General features: G+C 34.2%; 1 protein-coding gene across 2 annotated transcripts in view; it reads right to left on the reverse strand.

Moving 5' to 3' along the window:
• The window catches only part of LOC142358676 (uncharacterized), a 207,122-nt gene that overhangs the window by 60,120 nt on the left and 124,563 nt on the right, over positions 1-22,439 (reverse strand). For both annotated transcript variants that reach the window (XM_075410177.1, XM_075410176.1), the window contains exons 2-4: positions 7,880-8,001; positions 2,535-2,718; positions 1,756-1,993 (exon numbers count right to left, since the gene is read on the reverse strand). In XM_075410177.1, the coding sequence (XP_075266292.1) occupies positions 1,756-1,993; positions 2,535-2,718; positions 7,880-7,978 (521 nt within the window). In that variant the 5' untranslated portion in view covers positions 7,979-8,001. The remainder of the gene's footprint in view (positions 1-1,755; positions 1,994-2,534; positions 2,719-7,879; positions 8,002-22,439) is intronic.

A 22,439-nucleotide genomic window follows, 5' to 3' on the forward strand; every position in this document is an offset into this window, starting at 1 on the left:
ATGGGGGGTAACAGCGCGGGGGTGGGGGCAAAAGTGGGGAGTCAACAGTGGAGGGGTCCTCAATCTCCAAGAACCGCCCTTCACACCATAAGTCTCCAAAACAGTTTGATCAGAAACAGAGCTGAAAGGCTCCAAAAGCGCTTAGTGCCCACTGAGCGCTACCTGTTTATCCCGTTTTTGAGGACGGAAAGTTGAAAGCGTTAGACCAAAAATCGGCCGAGCAATAAATCGCATAAAAAAAGACCGACAGGACTAATATAATTGCTACAAACTTCGTTTGAGAGCGATAAAAAACAGTAAAGAAGACGGACGAAATAAATTTGTGTTTTCATTAAAGGATGATATGTTACATTTTGATTAAAAATCTGTACAAGTGTTTTCTGCCTCTATTAGCTGCTCTCAAATACCCTTCAGTTAGAGTGACAAATACCCATTTGACCTCATCTCTTCAATTTCAACGTGAGGAAGTCATTTTTGAGAGTGAGGTAAGCCAAGTGTGACCAAAAAAATGATCACGCGAAAAAAAAACTCGAAAATTGACGTCACGCATGCAGTTCGTAAGCCACGTAAGCCAAGTGTGACCAAAAAAATGATCACGCGAAAAAAAAACGCGAAAATTGACGTCACGCATGCAGTTCAGTCGAAATTGCATGAATGAATGAACAAAACGCAGATTTAATGTAGTTGTTTTTGTTCAAAAACTGTTTTCTTTCTCGACATTAAAATCAGAGCAAAAAAAAATTCACGCCCCAAAACAACTTGCCTTTTCGCTCAACTTCCTGTTTCGGCGCGACCAAAATCACTACTCCAATTTGACTTCAAAAATCATGAAAATAAAAAACAAATTTGACGTCATATGGTCGCAACAAAAATCTTGACGACGAAATAAAATAAACAGCAGGACAAGTCCTGACGTACAATTCAAAGATTTTTCACCGCCTAAACAATAAACTAGAACTAGAACGGACTGAGTGAATTGGAATCAAAGTCAAAATGCCGCTAGCGAGAACAAAAAACCACCAGCGAGAAATGTAAGTTTGATTCTAACAAAAAAATAGACCTAGAACGAACTATGACTGGATTGGGAAAACCAATTAGAAAAATCCGATCCAAAAAATTGAAAAAACAGTTAACATCAGAGTGAAATCGCCGCATGTGAACAAAAAACCACTACCGAGAAACCGAATTTTTGTTCAAACACCGTTTTCGCACTCTACTTTAAAATTAGAGCGAAAAAATTTCACGCCGCAAAACCAATCACTTCTCTCCACTTCCTGTTTCGGCGTGATCAAAATCACTACTCCAATTTGACTTCAAAAATCATTAAAATATGAGAGCAGATCTTAAAGAAAAACAGCGCCCCAATACAATTCAAATTCTTTGAATTATAAAAAAACCAAGAGAAGGCCAATAATAGCCCAAGCTATTGCAGTGCGGCTATTGAAAACCTTTCTGCAATTTTTTAGGATCACAGTGTCGTTTCCATAGTTAGCAGGTGATCATTGTTACCAATTCGGATTGTTTTTTATCGTAACACCATTTTCGATTTTTTAAAATTTCTGTTTCAGAGATTTCAAAATACAATTTTAAATGCCAAGGGAGCTCTGTCGAAATTTTGATTAAGCTGATCCTCTCAATTTTATGTGTTTCTTGCGTATTATTGTTATACAAACCAAAAGCTGGTGAAATTTTTCAATGAGAGGTCGAAAAACTACAATTCGTTACAATTCCTTAAGCACACACATTTCAACTCACTTTACTTTCGGCTTTTCACCATCGTCGGGGTCTTTGCCTGTCATGAGTTTCACAGTGTCTGCAGTCCATGACTCAGTCTTTTCGGCTGTTGTCGCAGTTGGGAAGTTGGTGAGCTCGTCTTTTTCAGCTTTCTTCTCTTTAACTGGAGATGGCTTTTTATCAACAATAGAGTCCACCTTTGGCTTTACCACGTCAGATTCTTTAATTGGCTGGTCCATTGTTTTCGAAGCTCCCGACACTGAAGTAGAAGCGGACACTGAATTAGTGATGACTAATGCCCTCGTGGTATCTTTTCAAATTACCTCTATCTATAGACAGCTTAATTACAATAATTACCGATAATACTCGTTTCACACTTTGATAATGAACCTTAATAAATACATGGATACGAACTGTATGAAAAATAGGCGTTAAGAACACATTCAGTGCCAAGCGTCAGAAGACACATGATGCGCTTGAGTAAGAGGGTCGAACTTTAAGCTGGGAACAAACTGAAGAGAAAAACTAAGGGGACCAATAATAGCCCCGTTTCTCCCAGCTATCACAATTTTTATAGAGAAACTGAGCTAAAAATCTGTGATCAACATAATTAAGATGTCAAGTCGCGTAGAGATTCAATGTCTCTCTAAACTGTCTGCTGCTGATCTACTAAATTTTTTGAAGCACAGAAAAAATATTGAAGAATAAACAATAAATTGAAAGATTAGGTTGAAGTATGTGCTGAGACAAAGGAGTATGATACGAAGACGCTTCAATGAATATTTGAAGTTTTGACCAACTAGATGTGGTTGTGGAGGCAGCCGACGTAGTCTGTACTCCTCCAACTCCACCCTCTTCCAAACGTTTTTTCTCCTTATCTGCATTCCTTCTCGCCCAGTACTCATCAATTGCCCGTTGACAATTGTCCAGATTTGATTGCGGCTCCCAAGTGTCCTGGTCCTTGCCATAGTTCTTCCAGCGTACCTATAATTTGTCATATTTATCATCTCAGATTCCAGCACAAACTAAACTTAGTTCAAACTTTTAAATTTTATTCTTTAACAGACTCTTTTCTGCCACTCGCCAAGCATTAACAGAAAAAGCGCAAGAAACTACGGGAAAATGATCAAGTATTTCAAGATGGTCTGATTAAATGATGATCTAAGAACAGCGCCAACAGATAGCTCAAAGCTCTCCAAAATAGTATGCAAAAATGACATACATTCATAACAGTAAATATGAGCAAAAGCAGCTGAAAAAACGGCAGCGGAAAAAAACGAATTCTTAAATATAAGACCTCATAACAAGAACTCTTTTATGATGTTTTCTAAGGGAGTGTAATGAAGTAACCTTAAGTGGCAGCCTCTTGAAGCCAAACCTCTCAAAGTATGTTTGATTAAGAAAATTGAGTCGTCAACTCGCAAGAAAATTTGATTTAACGAGAGCAACGAATGCGATCAAAAAGAAGAAAATAAAAAGATTCAGCAAACTAACTCAAAAAATCAAATATTACCATTCTTGAAATACAATATTCAAAAAATAACTGACTAAACTTTGTTTGCTGGAAGTAGCGAGCATAGCTTGAGGGCAAGAGCCTCACTGGCTAAGAGGGAGTACAACACGGTGATGAGGGTTAGCCCAACCTTCATATCAAAATTGACCTTTACAGAGTGAACGAGCGGTAGTTGCGGCGAAACTGACCCCACAAGACCAGTAAACATAATCCACAACGTCTTAATGACCAAAAATTGCAAAAGGGAACTGACTGATTTTTGAGCCATTAGTAGCTCTGCTAATACTGCAAAACAAGCTCCAAAAATGCTCTGACATTATATTGCAAAATCTCTGGACGGAGGACAAATTTACATAGCAAAATTTACATTGTTAAAATTGACATTTCCCAAAATTTACATTGTTAAAATAGACATTTCCCAAAAACCATAAACAAAACTGATATAGATAAATAATTATGAGCAAAAAGGCTAACATTACAGTCAATCGAACGAGCTAAAATCAAAATATTAACCAAATTTAACCAACAATAAAATACTTTTCCCAAAAAATGAACAAAACTTGAACTACAGCACATGAGAGGCTAAGTAAAACTTCACCTGACCTAGTCAATAAGAGCTGCACGAACAAATTTCACGTCACAAAACTAGTCAGTACTCCATATCAATGTCAAAAAGCCGCAAAAACACGTATATGGATTGAAATTCAAAGCAGACGCAAAATACTCTAAAATGGCTTGAAATTCAAAAGGGTTGTAACAAAAAATAAAGAACACAAAGAATTGGAGAAATATTGCAGGGAAAATACTTAATTACGATCCGAAGAATTGAATTAACTCATTAATGATCCCAACAGCAACACTTGTCTAGCAACATCAAATTTCGACAGTCAACAAAACAAACGATCCTTAATGCGCAAAAACTGTGAAACAAAAAGTCTTTTTCGGAAAACTAGTGCTGTAGAAATAATCAATAACAACTATTTATATAACTATTGACATAACACGTTCACAGTGTTAGTATACCATTCAGCAACCTGGAGCAAATCAATGACAAAAAGTTGAGACAAAGGAGAATTTTTTTAAAAAAATCAGAACACACTTCAAAATTAGTGGTGTCAATAACAACAAACACAAACAAATACTGAAATCATTAATCGCCAAAAATCATAAAGCTACATCGTTTAACATTTTTAAATCCATTAGGCAAAAAAGGGATAATAGAACATGAAAGATTTAAACATTCACAAAATAACTTTCAAAAACCAGGTATCTAAGCTAATAAAACATCATTTAAAACAGACGCTAATATGACCAACAGTACGCTGCACTAAGAGGCCAATGCTAACTCTTATTACTGAGTGTAGGTGAAAGGAACATACAAAAAGGGGGCAACAATCAAATCTACAAATATTGTTTGAAAACTACGAGCGTCAATTTCATAAACATCACTGCTATGAACTCAAGCCATCAAGTATTAATAACCTATACCTCCTAGCAACCAAGGAGACCTGTGATTAATGTGACTACGTTCGCAGACAAAAAAACGAACAACAAAAACGGGGAACACAAATTGGTGTGAAAGTCATCATAAATCCGTATCATTGAAATGAGACAAAAATTTATATTCAACTCAGCCTCAATATCAACCGATGACACCTGTGAATAATGAGACTACAGTGAAAAAACAAAATTCAACCAGGTAAACGGGCAAAAATAAAAAAAACTTTTAAAAAAGATGGAAACAGCGTCCTAAAAACAGTAGTCTCAGCGTCCTAAAAACCAATAGCAATGACCTCGATCCATTTATTAGAATCACTTATGCTTCATTAGCAATTGATGAGACCAATCATTAAGGAGACTAATTGATAACACAACAGACAAAATTAGGCAAACAAAAATTCAATAATTGATTACAAAAAATGTCGAAATCGCAAAAAAAGAAGCTGATCATTGAAGGATTCATTAAACTGTAAATGAATACAAAAGTAGATTTCCTTATTATATTAATAAAACTCAAGTGAAAAACATAGCCGGCAGATTGCCGGAAAATAGCCGCCGTTGAAACGCACCTCGGGTTTGCGACAGAAAAGAAAGACATAAATTGACAGAATTTTTCCTAAGTTTCAGAAACTGTTCTAATTCTGTCTGCAGTTTCAAATAGATTCTAAAACTATTACTTAAGTCAGCTTCTAAATTGAAAGCCAATAAGTTTAATACTAATGTCAGCAAGCAATCGCTCTAATGAAAATTGATAACCTAATGCACTTTGACTTAATGACCGGGCTTCATCAGTTTATCGTGTTTCCTTTGATTTTGCTCTTTTGACTTTGACCGTATTCACATTGCGTAATAAAATGCAACAGAATTCATAATCAATTCAGTTGAAACAGTGAGTGAGAAAAGTCACGAGTCAAACGTGAAAATCGTGACTTATGTGAAACGAAAAACGTTAAAAGGTAAAGCGATTTCTAAACAAAGGAGAGAGCCCAAATAATAGCCGTCGATTGCGACTACTAAACATACCCGGCAGAATGCCGGAAAATAGCCCTCGTTGATTCCAATAAGCATGATTGGGATTGAAAGAATAGATATTGAAAAAAAAAAGATTTTTGTACAAAAAAATTTTTTAAGTCCGATTTATTTTGATGGCATTTCGTAGTTGAACATAACGTACTTCTGTTTCTTAGAGAGAGGCTACAGGGGCTACTATCAATACCAATAAGCATTAGAGATGGTAACTAAGACTTATAGGAACTACGTTCAAAAAGCGGGCATCTAAAATTGGGCTTTATGGGTTTATCCCGTTTCTGATTCTGACTTCAATTTTTTATACTGACTCTGTTCATTTTGAATTGCTTTGCTGAGCAACTGATGTTCAAAATCACTTTTAGCAGAATGAGAGAAGAGAGAAACTAGCCTAGAGAAGTCAAAATATATCACGCAAAATTTTGAAAAAGCGGCAAAATGAGGTAAAGCGAAACATTTTTTTATTCGACGAAGGAAAAAAAAATAGGAGCGCTATAATAGCCGGCTGAGAAGATGAGGGCGGCTATTAAACACTAAAAAAAGAAGTCAAATTGCCGTACGGGGAGAAAATTCACTCTCAAAAACAAAAACTGGGTCAAAAATCATTTGTCATTCCACTTCAACGGTAGTTTGAAAAAACTGCACTTCATGGCTACTTCGCTTTACTATTCTAGCGTTACTGAAATCGCCAAAGACTTCTCATTGACATCAAACCTAATTTCACTTCTCATTGATATCAAAAAGTATGAAAAGATCTCAAAAGACGGTGTGCCCCTTTGGATTGCAAACAACACCACGATGAAACCAACAACAGCCTCGCTATCGCTTCGCGGCCATTAAAATGATCCTAATTTTGGCGCAATATTCGCTTCCATTTTCTGCAGCAACCTGCCATGAATTGAAATTCAGGCATATAAATTGCGAACAAGAGAAATTAAAGATCACAAATCTCCGAAAGAACGGAAAAGTCCATAGAAAATTCAATAACTGTGAATCGAAATTTTTTATAAAAAAAATTTGTGTAATAGTTTGATGGAGAGGAAATATTTAGTTGGGTAGGTGGGAAATAACAGTTCGAAAAAAGCACCTCTTCAAAAGTTGTTGCGAAAGCCGCGCAAATTCATATTGATTGGTTCTGCAGATATGATATCACTCTGAGGCTCACATCGGCTGGTTCTTCCTCCTTTCCGAATCTCTTCAAAAGCTTTATATAGTTTAACATTGCATGCTTCATAGAGTCAAGTCAAACTTTTTGTTTGAGTTAAAATTCGTTCTCTATAAACCACTTTACCAGCCTATGATTTTGATGGTTTTCAATTCTCACATTGATTTAAAGACCAACATTTGCAGTACACTTAAAAAAAACTATTAAAGTTCTTCGACATACGGTTTCATTTACATTTTGTTTACCACATGCAGCACAAGCAAAAGAATAATTGTTGCACTTTTAAGGCGTTAATAACACAACGTAAGCATAGAGAACTGGTAAGAAAAAGTATTCAGAAGCGCTACTCCAATTTTAGTAACAGCAACGTTGAAGCATATGACCATATGTTTTACATTATTGAGATCAAATAATCATAACCAAAGTTTAAATTTGTTCTGCATAAAAAATATCTGTTCTTATAAGATTAATCAAAATTTATTATTTTAAATGATAACACTTGAGTATAGGTCATGATAAAGAATGAGCTTTCTACCACTCCAAGAACATATAAAACAGCTGCCAGACTGTCAAAAAATAGCTGCGATAGCTCCATAGATCTGTGTCTCAAAATTCAAAGGAAACATGAGATCCAAAAAATTTCCAAAAACAAAGTTTATATTCAAGTTAGTGACGTCTGTATCGATTTATAATAACACTGACAATAATAACATAATAGCAATTTGAAATATCGACTTCTGTTCTGTAAAGCTGCCCTCAAACAACCTTAAATTAGATTGAAATATCTTTAATTGACCTCAACTCCTCTAAGAGCGGGAGCTATTGCAGCTATTTAGCAAAGTATTAATGACTAAAACTCATAGCCTGTATTGAGACTATAGACCCTTGATACACGAATCCCCATCTCATGAAATTCGAGGAAGCATACTGACAATAACTACCTTGTAGACATACTCGTTGTCTTGTCTTTTGTGTCCAGTGATCTTCTCAACCTCGTAATCTTCCTCATCATCACTTCCATCGCTTCCTGAGGATGACATGGTCACTCACTTCAATCAAATCTGTAAAACAGTTCCACAAGTCGGTTAACAATGCAACAAAGAATTAATTTCGTTGCTACTTAAAGATTTACAAACAAGTGGACAAATAACGAGATCATAGAGGTCTTCTGTAATTTGCCTAAACATAAAATCAAATTAATGCAGATAACAGATTGATATCAACATCGATGCATTGAGCAATGGCGTGGGACATATTGATTTAAATTAGTTAATAGAAAGTAGTGATCAGCTTCCAATACTCACCAGTAATACACTGATCAGCAAGTTGTGCTTTCGGAATACTACAAAATATTTTTCTGATCTCAGCTTGGTGGTAAAGGGTTTGGTACTATTTTCTCCAGATGGTTCTTTCGGTTAGGTCACCGATCGATATACATGCCATTGGAAATTGCGAAAGGTATCCAGTTTGCAAACGACACTGAACACAAATTTATCAACTACCTTATTGCTGAAATAAATTAGTTTCATAACAAGTTCCTAGTCTTCAATCGTTTCTTAAGCGAAAAGGGCCCCTTTGTGGTCCATCTGCTAGAAAGTGAGCTATGAAAGAATGCAGTTTATACTTTTTTATCGAAATTCTGCCGAAAACGGCCAAATGGTCAACGGACGCTACTTTATCCACGGCAAATTTTTTTAAAATATCTCTTGAGACGAGCCAATTGGGATGCCATCATACTGGTTGACCAGAAATTAACAAAAACTCAATTATGTAATGTTAAATGTTTATTTTTGAAACAAAAAAATAAACAAAACTACGAAAGAAATTACGCCCTTCGTTAGTTTTTCAGAGCAGTAGTAATACAAGTTGAATTTCCAATGCTAGCATAAAAGCATTCTGGCAGGCCAAAACAATCACGAAAAAAGGTTCTTTCATTCCTCAGAATCTTGAAGTTCAAAAACTGATGCTAACCAACATTCACAATGCATAACGATTGTGTTTAGCCTAGTTTTTCTTATCTTTCTGGAAACGACTCCTTGTCATTAGTTGCAAAGCAAAAACGAATCTTGATACACTTGAATGTTCTTAAATGTGGAATCTTAATTAAGTCTCCAAATTAAGAACCTAAGTCTTAACCAATTTCTGGTAGTCAAAAGTATCAAGATTTGATTCTCAGCGCAAAAACTAGCCCACGAGAAATAGTATCATAGCCAGAAATGTAAGTTTTGTACAAAGTTTAGAACTATCAATTAGATTTAAAATTTAAAACTTTAAATTTCAAATTAGGGTTTTAATTTAATAGTGTTTTAATGGTCTTTCATAACTATTATAATAATGAAAAGAGAAAGGTAAATAGCTGAACAAATTCATTAGACAGATAAATTATTGTCGAGGTTTAAATGGAATCTAAATTGAAATTCAAAGTTTTCAAAGTTTTGACTGATAAATTTAATTTTCTTTGTCACTCGCGTTCTCACCATAAAGTATTTCATTTACTAACGTCATTTCATTGACTATTGTTGCGGTTATTTGAAAATTGATAGCAAAAACGCTGCAAAATTCAATAAGGAAAAAAATAAAACGCTTTTCAGCAATTTCATTTTTAATTCATTTTTACGCTATTTCAATAAATTGTTCAAGGTAAGATCCAATAGATTTTCCCTTCATATAGCTATCTATTCTCAGACAACAGACAAAATGACAGGGCTATAGAGTTTCCATTTTCATCCCATGAGACCCGCCTCCGCATTCCGTTTTGATATAGTTAGGTGCTGCCGTTTAATATTTAAATATACTTCTCTTTGCAAGAACTCTATTCCCAAATTAGATCAGAAAAAGAAAAGGCGAAGATCCGCTAACAAAAAAAACGCTTGAAATCAATAATCTCCTGACATTTAGCTCAGCAAACAAGCAAGCAGAACCGTATGCTTTAGAATATAGTAAAAACAAGTTGACTATCCTAACATTGCCATACTTGGAAAGTTAATTTCTCTTCAAATTATTTAACTGTAGTCTGAAACTTTTAATGATTTCAACTGTTGAAACTTTTTTAAATTATATATCAGGCTATTAAGAAATAAACAGTTTCGAAATAAGAGTATTTTTAACGGGAAAAAATGGGTCGAAATTACTATTTATTATGAAAGGATAATCATTTATCTACTTTTTATAATCCAAAACCAGAATTAAAGAATCTCGTGTTTAACAGTTCCGTTGAATAATATGAGACAAAAACCATAAACCGACTGAAGTTGTACGCATTTCTCCCGTATGACAGGTGGGCGCACAACTAGCGGGCGTGGGATGCTTCAGTAACTTGTATAAACTCACTAAGGGACTTCAAAGGGTGTTATTGGCACTTATTTTAGACAACTACAAAGATTTGAGTGGAAAAATAAGAGTGGTGCATTATTATTTAGTCTTACAGCAATAGAATACCACGAGTTAAGCCAGCCACTCAACATCTAAATGAGAGCAATTTCCATCGCGCAAAAATCAGAAAGTCCAACGTGAACAATTCCTTCGAAAAAGATTTTCAGAATTTTGTATTTTTCGAGCAGTTATAGAGGTTAAACAGCCAAAACAACACTTCACACTTTTTGAAATAAAACTAAAAAAATTTATTGAAAATTTATTTCTAGAGCCATTAGAAACATCGCAGCTCAAATTGCCTTCAGGAAATTTAAACGAAAAACTTTGACAGTTCTTCCAATATAATCAGACCTTTTCTAAGACTTAAAATTATAGTTCCCACACCAATTGAAAGAACAAAATGCACCACTGGGTTTTTTAGTTACTGTCAGTGTGAGTGGCATCATTAGAAAGACCGTTCAGCGTAGAGCGCACAACTAAAAAACCTTTTCAAAATTACGTTTTTTTCGAGCAGCTATCGAGATTTAAATTTTTGGAACATTTCACTTTGTTAAACTTCGCACAATTATGTTAACCTTTTCAATATTTACATGTTTTAGTAACCCTGCAGGGATAATGAGGCTAATTATTGTCTTATCGTAGTTTTCTTGACGGAAGAGGTTTGGATTTGAACCACGACTTTTCGGTCCTTGGCCTGTTTTTTCTACTTTTGCGTTTGAGAAAATTACCTTACTTATTAAAAATTTTTTCTAGAGCCATTAGAAACACCGCAGCTTAAATAGCCTTCAGGAAACTTGGACGGTTCTTTTAATATAATCAGACCTTTTCGAGGACTTAAAATTATTGTTCCCACACCACTTGATGGAAGGAAGATCAAAACGCATAATTGGTTTTTTTAGTTACTGTGAGTGTGAGTGGCATCACTAGAAAGCCCGTCCAGCGTAGAGCGCAAAATTAAAAAAAAACTTGTTAAAAATTACGTTTTTTTAGCAGCTATTCAGGTTTAAGTTTTTGTAACATTTCACTTTGTTAATTTTCGCACAATTATGTTAACCTTTTCGAAATTTACATGTTTTAGTAACCCTGAAGCTATAATGAGGCTAATTATTGTCTTATCGTGGTTTTCTTAAAGAAAGTTTGGATTTGAACCACGACTTTTCGGTTCTTGGCCTGTTTTTCTACTTTTGCGTTTGAGGTCTGTTTTGATTTTTTATGTGATCACTTTCTGGGTCAGTATTGAAAATTCCATGCATTTGTTTAAGTGCTGAATGTATTTTGTTGTCTTAATTGGTCTACGGTAACTATTGATTGCTTTCTAAGAAAAATTTTCATTGAAAAAAAAATTAATGATATCTTTGTTCTGTGTTGCAGTGTTACTAAGCCCCAATACTGACAAATCACACTGAAATAAGTCAGCCACCCAACTTCTAAACGGGAGCAAATTCCATCGCGCAAAAATCAGAAAGTCCAACGTGAACAATTCCTTCGAAAAACATTTTCAGAATTTTGTATTTTTCGAGCAGTTATCGAGGTTAAACAGCCAAAACAACACTTCACACTTTTTGAAATAAAACTAAAAAAATTTATTGAAAATTTATTTCTAGAGCCATTAGAAACATCGCAGCTCAAATTGCCTTCAGGAAATTTAAACGAAAAACTTTGACAGTTCTTCCAATATAATCAGACCTTTTCTAAGACTTAAAATTATAGTTCCCACACCCATTGATGGAAGAAAGAACAAAATGCACCACTGGGTTTTTTAGTTACTGTCAGTGTGAGTGGCATCATTAGAAAGACCGTTCAGCGTAGAGCGCACAACTAAAAAAACTTTTCAAAATTACGTTTTTTTCGAGCAGCTATCGAGATTTAAATTTTTGGAACATTTCACTTTGTTAAACTTCGCACAATTATGTTAACCTTTTCAATATTTACATGTTTTAGTAACCCTGCAGGGATAATGAGGCTAATTATTGTCTTATCGTAGTTTTCTTAACGGAAGAAGTTTGGATTTGAACCACGACTTTTCGGTCCTTGGCCTGTTTTTTCTACTTTTGCGTTTGAGGAAAAAATTACCTTACTTATTAAAATTTTTTTCTAGAGCCATTAGAAACACCGCAGCTTAAATAGCCTTCAGGAAACTTGGACGGTTCTTTTAATATAATCAGACCTTTTCGAGGACTTAAAATTATTGTTCCCACACCACTTGATGGAAGGAAGATCAAAATGCATAATTGGTTTTTTTAGTTACTGTGAGTGTGAGTGGCATCACTAGAAAGCCCGTCCAGCGTAGAGCGCAAAACTAAAAAAAACATGTTAAAAATTACGTTTTTTTAGCAGCTATTCAGGTTTAAGTTTTTGTAACATTTCACTTTGTTAATTTTCGCACAATTATGTTAACCTTTTCGAAATTTACATGTTTTAGTAACCCTGAAGCTATAATGAGGCTAATTATTGTCTTATCGTGGTTTTCTTAAAGAAAGTTTGGATTTGAACCACGACTTGTCGGTTCTTGGCCTGTTTTTCTACTTTTGCGTTTGAGGTCTGTTTTGATTTTTTATGTGATCACTTTCTGGGTCAGTATTGAAAATTCCATGCATTTGTTTAAGTGCTGAATGTATTTTGTTGTCTTAATTGGTCTACGGTAACTATTGATTGCTTTCTAAGAAAAATTTTCATTGAAAAAAAAATTAATGATATCTTTGTTCTGTGTTGCAGTGTTACTTAGCCCCAATACTGACAAATCATACTGAAATAAGTCAGCCACCCGACTTCTAAACGGGAGCAAATTCCATCGCGCAAAAATCAGAAAGTCGAAAATGAACAATTCATTTGCAGGGTATTTTCATAATTTTGTATTTTTCGAGCAGTTATCAAGGTTAAACAGCCGAAGTAACACTTTTCACACTTTTTGAAACAAAATTACATTACTTATTTGAAAAATTATTTCTAGAGCCATTAGAAACACCGCAACTTATATAGCCTTCAGGAAATTTGGACAGTTCTTTCAATATAATCAGACCTTTCCGAGGATTTAAAATTATTCTTTCCACACCACTTGATGAAAGGAAGATCAAAATGCATAACTGGGTTTTTTAGTTACTGTGAGTCTGAGTGGCATCATTAGAAAGCCCGTCCAGCGTAGAGCGCACAACTAAAAAACCTTTTCAAAATTACGTTTTTTTAGCAGCTATCCGGGTTTAAATTTTTGTAAAATTTCACTTCGTTAATTTTCGCACAATTATGTTAACCTTTTCAAAATGTACATGTTTGAGTAACCCTGAAACGATAATGAGGCTAATTATTGTCTTATCGTAGTTTTCTTAACGGAAGAGGTTTGGATTTGAACCACGACTTTTCGGTCCTTGGCCTGTTTTTTCTACTTTTGCGTTTGAGGAAAAAATTACCTTACTTATTAAAATTTTTTTCTAGAGCCATTAGAAACACCGCAGCTTAAATAGCCTTCAGGAAACTTGGACGGTTCTTTTAATGTAATCAGACCTTTTCGAGGACTTAAAATTATTGTTCCCACACCACTTGATGGAAGGAAGATCAAAATGCATAATTGGTTTTTTTAGTTACTGTGAGTGTGAGTGGCATCACTAGAAAGCCCGTCCAGCGTAGAGCGCAAAACTAAAAAAAACATGTTAAAAATTACGTTTTTTTAGCAGCTATTCAGGTTTAAGTTTTTGTAACATTTCACTTTGTTAATTTTCGCACAATTATGTTAACCTTTTCGAAATTTACATGTTTTAGTAACCCTGAAGCTATAATGAGGCTAATTATTGTCTTATCGTGGTTTTCTTAAAGAAAGTTTGGATTTGAACCACGACTTGTCGGTTCTTGGCCTGTTTTTCTACTTTTGCGTTTGAGGTCTGTTTTGATTTTTTATGTGATCACTTTCTGGGTCAGTATTGAAAATTCCATGCATTTGTTTAAGTGCTGAATGTATTTTGTTGTCTTAATTGGTCTACGGTAACCATTGATTGCTTTCTAAGAAAAATTTTCATTGAAAAAAAAATTAATGATATCTTTGTTCTGTGTTGCAGTGTTACTTAGCCCCAATACTGACAAATCACACTGAAATAAGTCAGCCACCCGACTTCTAAACGGGAGCAAATTCCATCGCGCAAAAATCAGAAAGTCGAAAATGAACAATTCATTTGCAGGGTATTTTCATAATTTTGTATTTTTCGAGCAGTTATCAAGGTTAAACAGCCGAAGTAACACTTTTAACACTTTTTGAAACAAAATTACATTACTTATTTGAAAAATTATTTCTAGAGCCATTAGAAACACCGCAACTTAAATAGCCTTCAGGAAATTTGGACAGTTCTTTCAATATAATCAGACCTTTCCGAGGATTTAAAATTATTCTTTCCACACCACTTGATGAAAGGAAGATCAAAATGCATAACTGGGTTTTTTAGTTACTGTGAGTCTGAGTGGCATCATTAGAAAGCCCGTCCAGCGTAGAGCGCACAACTAAAAAACCTTTTCAAAATTACGTTTTTTTAGCAGCTATCCGGGTTTAAATTTTTGTAACATTTCACTTCGTTAATTTTCGCACAAATAAGTTAACCTTTTCAAAATTTACATGTTTTAGTAACCCTGAAGCAATAATGTTGCTAATTATTGTCTTATCGTGGTTTCTTAACGAAAGTTTGGATTTTAACCACGATTTTTCGGTTCTTGGCCTGTTTTTATACTTTTGCGTTTGAGGTCTGTTTTAATTTTTTATGTGGATTTGTTTAAGTGGTGAATGTATTTTGTTGTCTTAATTTGTCTACGGTAACTATTGATTGCTTTCTAAGAAAAATTTTCATTGAAAAAAAAATTGATGATATCTTTGTTCTGTGTTGCAGTGTTACTAAGCCCCAATACTGACAAATCACACTGAAATAAGTCAGCCACCCGACTTCTAAACGGGAGCAAATTCCATCGCGCAAAAATCAGAAAGTCGAAAATGAACAATTCATTTGCAGGGCATTTTCATAATTTTGTATTTTTCGAGCAGTCATCAATGTTAAACAGCCGAAGAAACACTTTTCACACTTTTTGAAACAAAATTACATTACTTATTTGAAAAATTATTTCTAGAGCCATTAGAAACACCGCAACTTAAATAGCCTTCAGGAAATTTAAACGAAAAACTTTGACAGTTCTTCCAATATAATCAGACCTTTTCTAAGACTTAAAATTATAGTTCCCACACCATTTGATGGAAGAAAGAACAAAATGCACCACTGGGTTTTTTAGTTACTGTCAGTGTGAGTGGCATCATTAGAAAGACCGTTCAGCGTAGAGCGCACAACTAAAAAAACCTTTTCAAAATTACGTTTTTTTCGAGCAGCTATCGAGATTTAAATTTTTGGAACATTTCACTTTGTTAAACTTCGCACAACTATGTTAACCTTTTCAATATTTACATGTTTTAGTAACCCTGCAGGGATATTGAGGCTAATTATTGTCTTATCGTAGTTTTCTTAACGGAAGAGGTTTGGATTTGAACCACGACTTTTCGGTCCTTGGCCTGTTTTTTCTACTTTTGCGTTTGAGGTCTGCTTTGATTTTTTATGTAATGACTTTCTGGGTCATTATTAAAAATTCCATGCATTTGTTTAAGTGGTGAACGTATTTTGTCATAAATGGTCTATGGCAACTATTGATTGCTTTCTAAGCAAAATTTTCATTGGAAAAGATTAAATGATATCCTTTTTGTTCTGTGTTGCAGTGTTACTAAGCCCAAATACTGACAAGTCACACCGAAATAAGCAATTTCCTTAGCGCAAAAATCAGAGAGTCGAGCATGAACAATTCATTTGAAAAGCATTTTCATAATTTTGTATTTTTCGAGCAGTTATCAAGGTTAAACCAGCCGAAGTAACACTTTTCACACTTTCTGAAAAAATTACCTTACTTATTAAAATTTTTTTCTAGAGCCATTAGAAACACCGCAGCTTAAATAGCCTTCAGGAAACTTGGACGGTTCTTTTCATATAATCAGACCTTTTCGAGGACTTAAAATTATTGTTCCCACACCACTTGATGGAAGGAAGATCAAAATGCATAATTGGTTTTTTTAGTTACTGTGAGTGTGAGTGGCATCACTAGAAAGCCCGTCCAGCGTAGAGCGCAAAACTAGAAAAAAAAACATGTTAAAAATTACGTTTTTTTAGCAGCTATTCAGGTTTAAGTTTTTGTAACATTTCACTTTGTTAATTTTCGCACAATTATGTTAACCTTTTCGAAATTTACATGTTTTAGTAACCCTGAAGCTATAATGAGGCTAATTATTGTCTTATCGTGGTTTTCTTAAAGAAAGTTTGGATTTGAACCAAGACTTTTCGGTTCTTGGCCTGTTTTTCTACTTTTGCGTTTGAGGTCTGTTTTGATTTTTTATGTGATCACTTTCTGGGTCAGTATTGAAAATTCCATGCATTTGTTTAAGTGCTGAATGTATTTTGTTGTCTTAATTGGTCTACGGTAACTATTGATTGCTTTCTAAGAAAAATTTTCATTGAAAAAAAAATTAATGATATCTTTGTTCTGTGTTGCAGTGTTACTTAGCCCCAATACTGACAAATCACACTGAAATAAGTCAGCCACCCGACTTCTAAACGGGAGCAAATTCCATCGCGCAAAAATCAGAAAGTCGAAAATGAACAATTCATTTGCAGGGTATTTTCATAATTTTGTATTTTTCGAGCAGTTATCAAGGTTAAACAGCCGAAGTAACACTTTTCACACTTTTTGAAACAAAATTACATTACTTATTTGAAAAATTATTTCTAGAGCCATTAGAAACACCGCAACTTAAATAGCCTTCAGGAAATTTGGACAGTTCTTTCAAAATAATCAGACCTTTCCGAGGATTTAAAATTATTCTTTCTACACCACTTGATGAAAGGAAGATCAAAATGCATAACTGGGTTTTTTAGTTACTGTGAGTCTGAGTGGCATCATTAGAAAGCCCGTCCAGCGTAGAGCGCACAACTAAAAAACCTTTTCAAAATTACGTTTTTTTGAGCAGCTATCCGGGTTTAAATTTTTGTAACAATTCACTTCGTTAATTTTCGCACAAATAAGTTAAACTTTTCAAAATTTACATGTTTTAGTAACCCTGAAGCAATAATGTTGCTAATTATTGTCTAATCGTGGTTTCTTAACGAAAGTTTGGATTTTAACCACGATTTCTCGGTTCTTGGCCTGTTTTTATACTTTTGCGTTTGAGTTCTGTTTTAATTTTTTATGTGGATTTGTTTAAGTGGTGAATGTATTTTGTTGTCTTAATTTGTCTACGGTAACTATTGATTGCTTTCTAAGAAAAATTTTCATTGAAAAAAAAATTAATGATATCTTTGTTCTGTGTTGCAGTGTTACTAAGCCCCAATACTGACAAATCACACTGAAATAAGTCAGCCACCCGACTTCTAAACGGGAGCAAATTCCATCGCGCAAAAATCAGAAAGTCGAAAATGAACAATTCATTTGCAGGGCATTTTCATAATTTTGTATTTTTCGAGCAGTTATCAAGGCTAAACAGCCGAAGAAACACTTTTTACACTTTTTGAAACAAAATTACATTACTTATTTGAAAATTTATTTCTAGAGCCATTAGAAACACCGCAACTTAAACAACCTTCAGGAAATTTGGACAGTTCTTTCAATATAATCAGACCTTTCCGAGGATTTAAAATTATTCTTTCCACACCACTTGATGGAAGGAAGATCAAAATGCACAGTTGGGTTTTTTTAGTTACTGTGAGTGTGAGTGGCATCACTAGAAAGCCCGTCCAGCGTAGAGCGCACAACTAAAAAACCTTTTCAAAATTACGTTTTTTTGAGCAGCTATCCGGGTTTAAATTTTTGTAACATTTTACTTCGTTAATTTTCGCACAAATAAATTAACCTTTTCAAAATTTACATGTTTTAGTAACCCTGAAGCAATAATGTTGCTAATTATTGTCTTATCGTGGTTTCTTAACGAAAGTTTGGATTTTAACCACGATTTTTCGGTTCTTGGCCTGTTTTTATACTTTTGCGTTTGAGGTCTGTTTTAATTTTTTATGTGGATTTGTTTAAGTGGTGAATGTATTTTGTCATAATTGGTCTACGGCAACTATTGATTGCTTTCTAAGCAAAATTTTAATTTTAAAAAAATTAATGATCACTTTGTTCTGAGTTGCAGTGTTACTAAGCCCCAATACTGATCAGTCAAACTGAAATAAGTCAGCCACCCGACTTCTAAACGGGAGCAATTTCCATTGTGCAAGAATCAGAAAGTCGAACGTGAACAAATCATTTGCAGGGCATTTTCATAATTTTGTATTTTTCGAGCAGTTATCAAGGTTAGACAGCCGAAGTAACACTTCACACTTTTTGAAAAAAAAATTACATTACTTATTAGAACATTTATTTCTAGAGCCATTAGAAACACCGCAGCTTAAATAGCCTTCAGGAAACTTGGACGGTTCTTTTAATATAATCAGACCTTTTCGAGGATTTAAAATTATTTTTTCCACACCACTTGATGGAAGGAAGATCAAAATGCACAGTTGGGTTTTTTTAGTTACTGTGAGTGTGAGTGGCATCACTAGAAAGCCCGTCCAGCGTAGAGCGCAAAACTAAAAAACCTTTTCAAAATTACGTTTTTTTGAGCAGCTATCCGGGTTTAAATTTTTGTAACATTTTACTTCGTTAATTTTCGCACAAATAAGTTAACCTTTTCAAAATTTACATGTTTTAGTAACCCTGAAGCAATAATGTTGCTAATTATTGTCTTATCGTGGTTTCTTAACGAAAGTTTGGATTTTAACCACCATTTTTCGGTTCTTGGCCTGTTTTTATACTTTTGCGTTTGAGGTCTGTTTTAATTTTTTATGTGGATTTGTTTAAGTGGTGAATGTATTTTGTCATAATTGGTCTACGGCAACTATTGATTGCTTTCTAAGCAAAATTTTAATTTTAAAAAAATTAATGATAACTTTGTTCTGAGTTGCAGTGTTACTAAGCCCCAATACTGATCAGTCAAACTGAAATAAATCAGCCACCCGACTTCTAAACGGGAGCAATTTCCATTGTGCAAGAATCAGAAAGTCGAACGTGAACAATTAATTTGCAGGGCATTTTCATAATTTTGTATTTTTCAAGCAGTTATCAAGGTTAAACAGCCGAAGTAACACTTCACACTTTTTGAAAAAAAAATTACATTATTTATTAGAACATTTATTTCTAGAGCCATTAGAAACACCGCAGCTTAAATAGCCTTCAGGAAACTTGGACGGTTCTTTTAATATAATCAGACCTTTTCGAGGACTTAAAATTATTGTTCCCACACCACTTGATGGAAGGAAGATCAAAATGCATAATTGGTTTTTTTAGTTACTGTGAGTGTGAGTGGCATCACTAGAAAGCCCGTCCAGCGTAAAGCGCAAAACTAAAAAAAAACATGTTAAAAATTACGTTTTTTTAGCAGCTATTCAGGTTGTTTTTGTAACATTTCACTTTGTTAATTTTCGCACAATTATGTTAACCTTTTCGAAATTTACATGTTTTAGTAACCCTGAAGCTATAATGAGGCGAATTATTGTCTTATCGTAGTTTTCTTAAAGAAAGTTTGGATTTTAACCACGACTTTTCGGTTCTTGGCCTGTTTTTCTACTTTTGCGTTTGAGGTCTGTTTTGATTTTTTATGTGATCACTTTCTGGGTCAGTATTGAAAATTCCATGCATTTGTTTAAGTGGTGAATGTATTTTGTTATCTTAATTGGTCTACGGTAACTATTGATTGCTTTCTAAGAAAAATTTTCATTGAAAAAAAATTAATGATATCTTTGTTCTGTGTTGCAGTGTTACTAAGCCCCAATACTGACAAATCACACTGAAATAAGTCAGCCACCCAACTTCTAAACGGGAGCAAATTCCATCGCGCAAAAATCAGAAAGTCGAAAATGAACAATTCATTTGCAGGGCATTTTCATAATTTTGTATTTTTCGAGCAGTTATCAAGGTAAAACAGCCGAAGTAACACTTTTCAGCCTTTTTGAAACAAAATTACATTACTTATTTGAAAATTTATTTCTAGAGCCATTAGAAACACCGCAACTTAAATAGCCTTCAGGAAATTTGGACAGTTCTTTCAATATAATCAGACCTTTCCGAGGATTTAAAATTATGCTTTCCACACCACTTGATGAAAGGAAGATCAAAATGCATAACTGGGTTTTTTAGTTACTGTGAGTCTGAGTGGCATCACTAGAAAGCCCGTCCAGCGTAGAGGGCACAACTTAAAAACCCTTTTCAAAATTACGTTTTTTTTTTTGAATAGCTATCCGGGTTTAAATTTTTGTAACATTTCACTTCGTTAATTTTTGCACAAATAAGTTAACCTTTTCAAAATTTACATGTTTTAGTAATTCTGAAGTAATAATGTTGCTAATTATTGTCTTATCGTGGTTTTCTTAACGAAAGTTTGGATTTTAACCACGATTTTTTGGTTCTTGGCCTGTTTTTTATATTTTTGCGTTTGAGGTCTGTTTTAATTTTTTATGTGGATTTGTTTAAGTGGTGAATGTATTTTGTTGTCTTAATTGGTCTACGGCAACTATTGATTGCTTTCTAAGCAAAATTTTAATTTAAAAAAAATTAATGATAACTTTGTTCTGAGTTGCAGTGTTACTAAGCCCCAATACTGATCAGTCAAACTGAAATAAGTCAGCCACCCGACTTCTAAACGGGAGCAATTTCCATTGTGCAAGAATCAGAAAGTCGAACGTGAACAAATCATTTGCAGGGCATTTTCATAATTTTGTATTTTTCGAGCAGTTATCAAGGTTAAACAGCCGAAGTAACACTTTTCACACTTTTTGAAAAAAATTACATTACTTATTAGAAAATTTATTTCTAGAGCCATTAGAAACACCGCAGCTTAAATAGCCTTAAGGAAATTTGGACAGTTCTTTTGATATAATCAGACCTTTTCGAGGACTTAAAATTATTGCTCCCACACCACTTGATGGAAGGAAGATCAAAAAGCATAACTGGTTTTTTTAGTTTCTGTGACTGTGAGTGGCATCACTAGAAAGCTCGTCCAGCGTAGAGCGCAAAACTAGAAAAACCATTTCAAAAATACGTTTAATTTGAGCAGCTATCCAGGTTTAAAATTTTGTAACAATTCACTTTGTTATACTTCGCACAATTATGTTAACCTTTTCAAAATTTACAGGTTTTACTAACCCTGAAGCGATAATGAGGCTAATTATTGTCTTATCGTGGTTTTCTTAACGAAAGAAGTTTGGATTTGAACCACGATTTTTCGGTTCTTGGCCTGTTTTTCTACTTTTGCGTTTGAGGTCTGTTTTGATTTTTTATGTGATCACTTTCTGGGTCAGTATTAAAAATTCCATGCATTTGTTTAAGTGGTGAATTTATTTTGCTGTCTTAATTGGTCTACGGCAACTATCGATTGCTTTCTAAGCAAATATTTCATTGAAAGAAAATTAATGATATCTTCTTTGTTGTGTTGCAGTGTTACTAAGCCCCAATACTGACAAGTCAAACTGAAATAAGTCAGCCGCCCGACTTCTAAACGGGAGCAATTTCCATCGTGCAAAAATCAGAAAGTCGAACATGAACAATTCATTTGCAGGGCATTTATAATTTTGTATTTTTCGAGTAGTTATCAAGGTTAAACAGCCGAAGTAACATTTTTCACACTTTTTGAAACAAAATTACATTATTTATTTGAAAATTTATCTCCAGAGCCATTCGAAACTCCGCATCTTAAGTAGCCTTCAGGAAATTTGGACAGATCTTTCAATATAATCAGACCTTTTCGAAGATTTAAAATTATTCTTCCCACACCACTTGATGGATGGAATAAAATGCACAACTGGGTTTTTTTAGTTACTGTGAGTGTGAGTGGCATAACTAGAAAGCCCGTCCAGCGTAGAGCGCAAAACTAAAAAAACATTTTCAAACGTTTTTTTTGAGCAGCTATCCAGGTTTAAGTTTTTGTAACATTTCACTTTGTTTATTTTCGCACAATTATGTTAACCTTTTCAAAATGTACATGTTTGAGTAACCCTGAAACGATAATGAGGCTAATTATTGTCTTATCGTGGTTTTCTC

This window comes from Convolutriloba macropyga, chromosome 2, assembly GCF_964194025.1.
Source record: "Convolutriloba macropyga chromosome 2, txConMacr16.3, whole genome shotgun sequence".
NCBI lineage: Eukaryota > Metazoa > Xenacoelomorpha > Acoela > Convolutidae > Convolutriloba > Convolutriloba macropyga.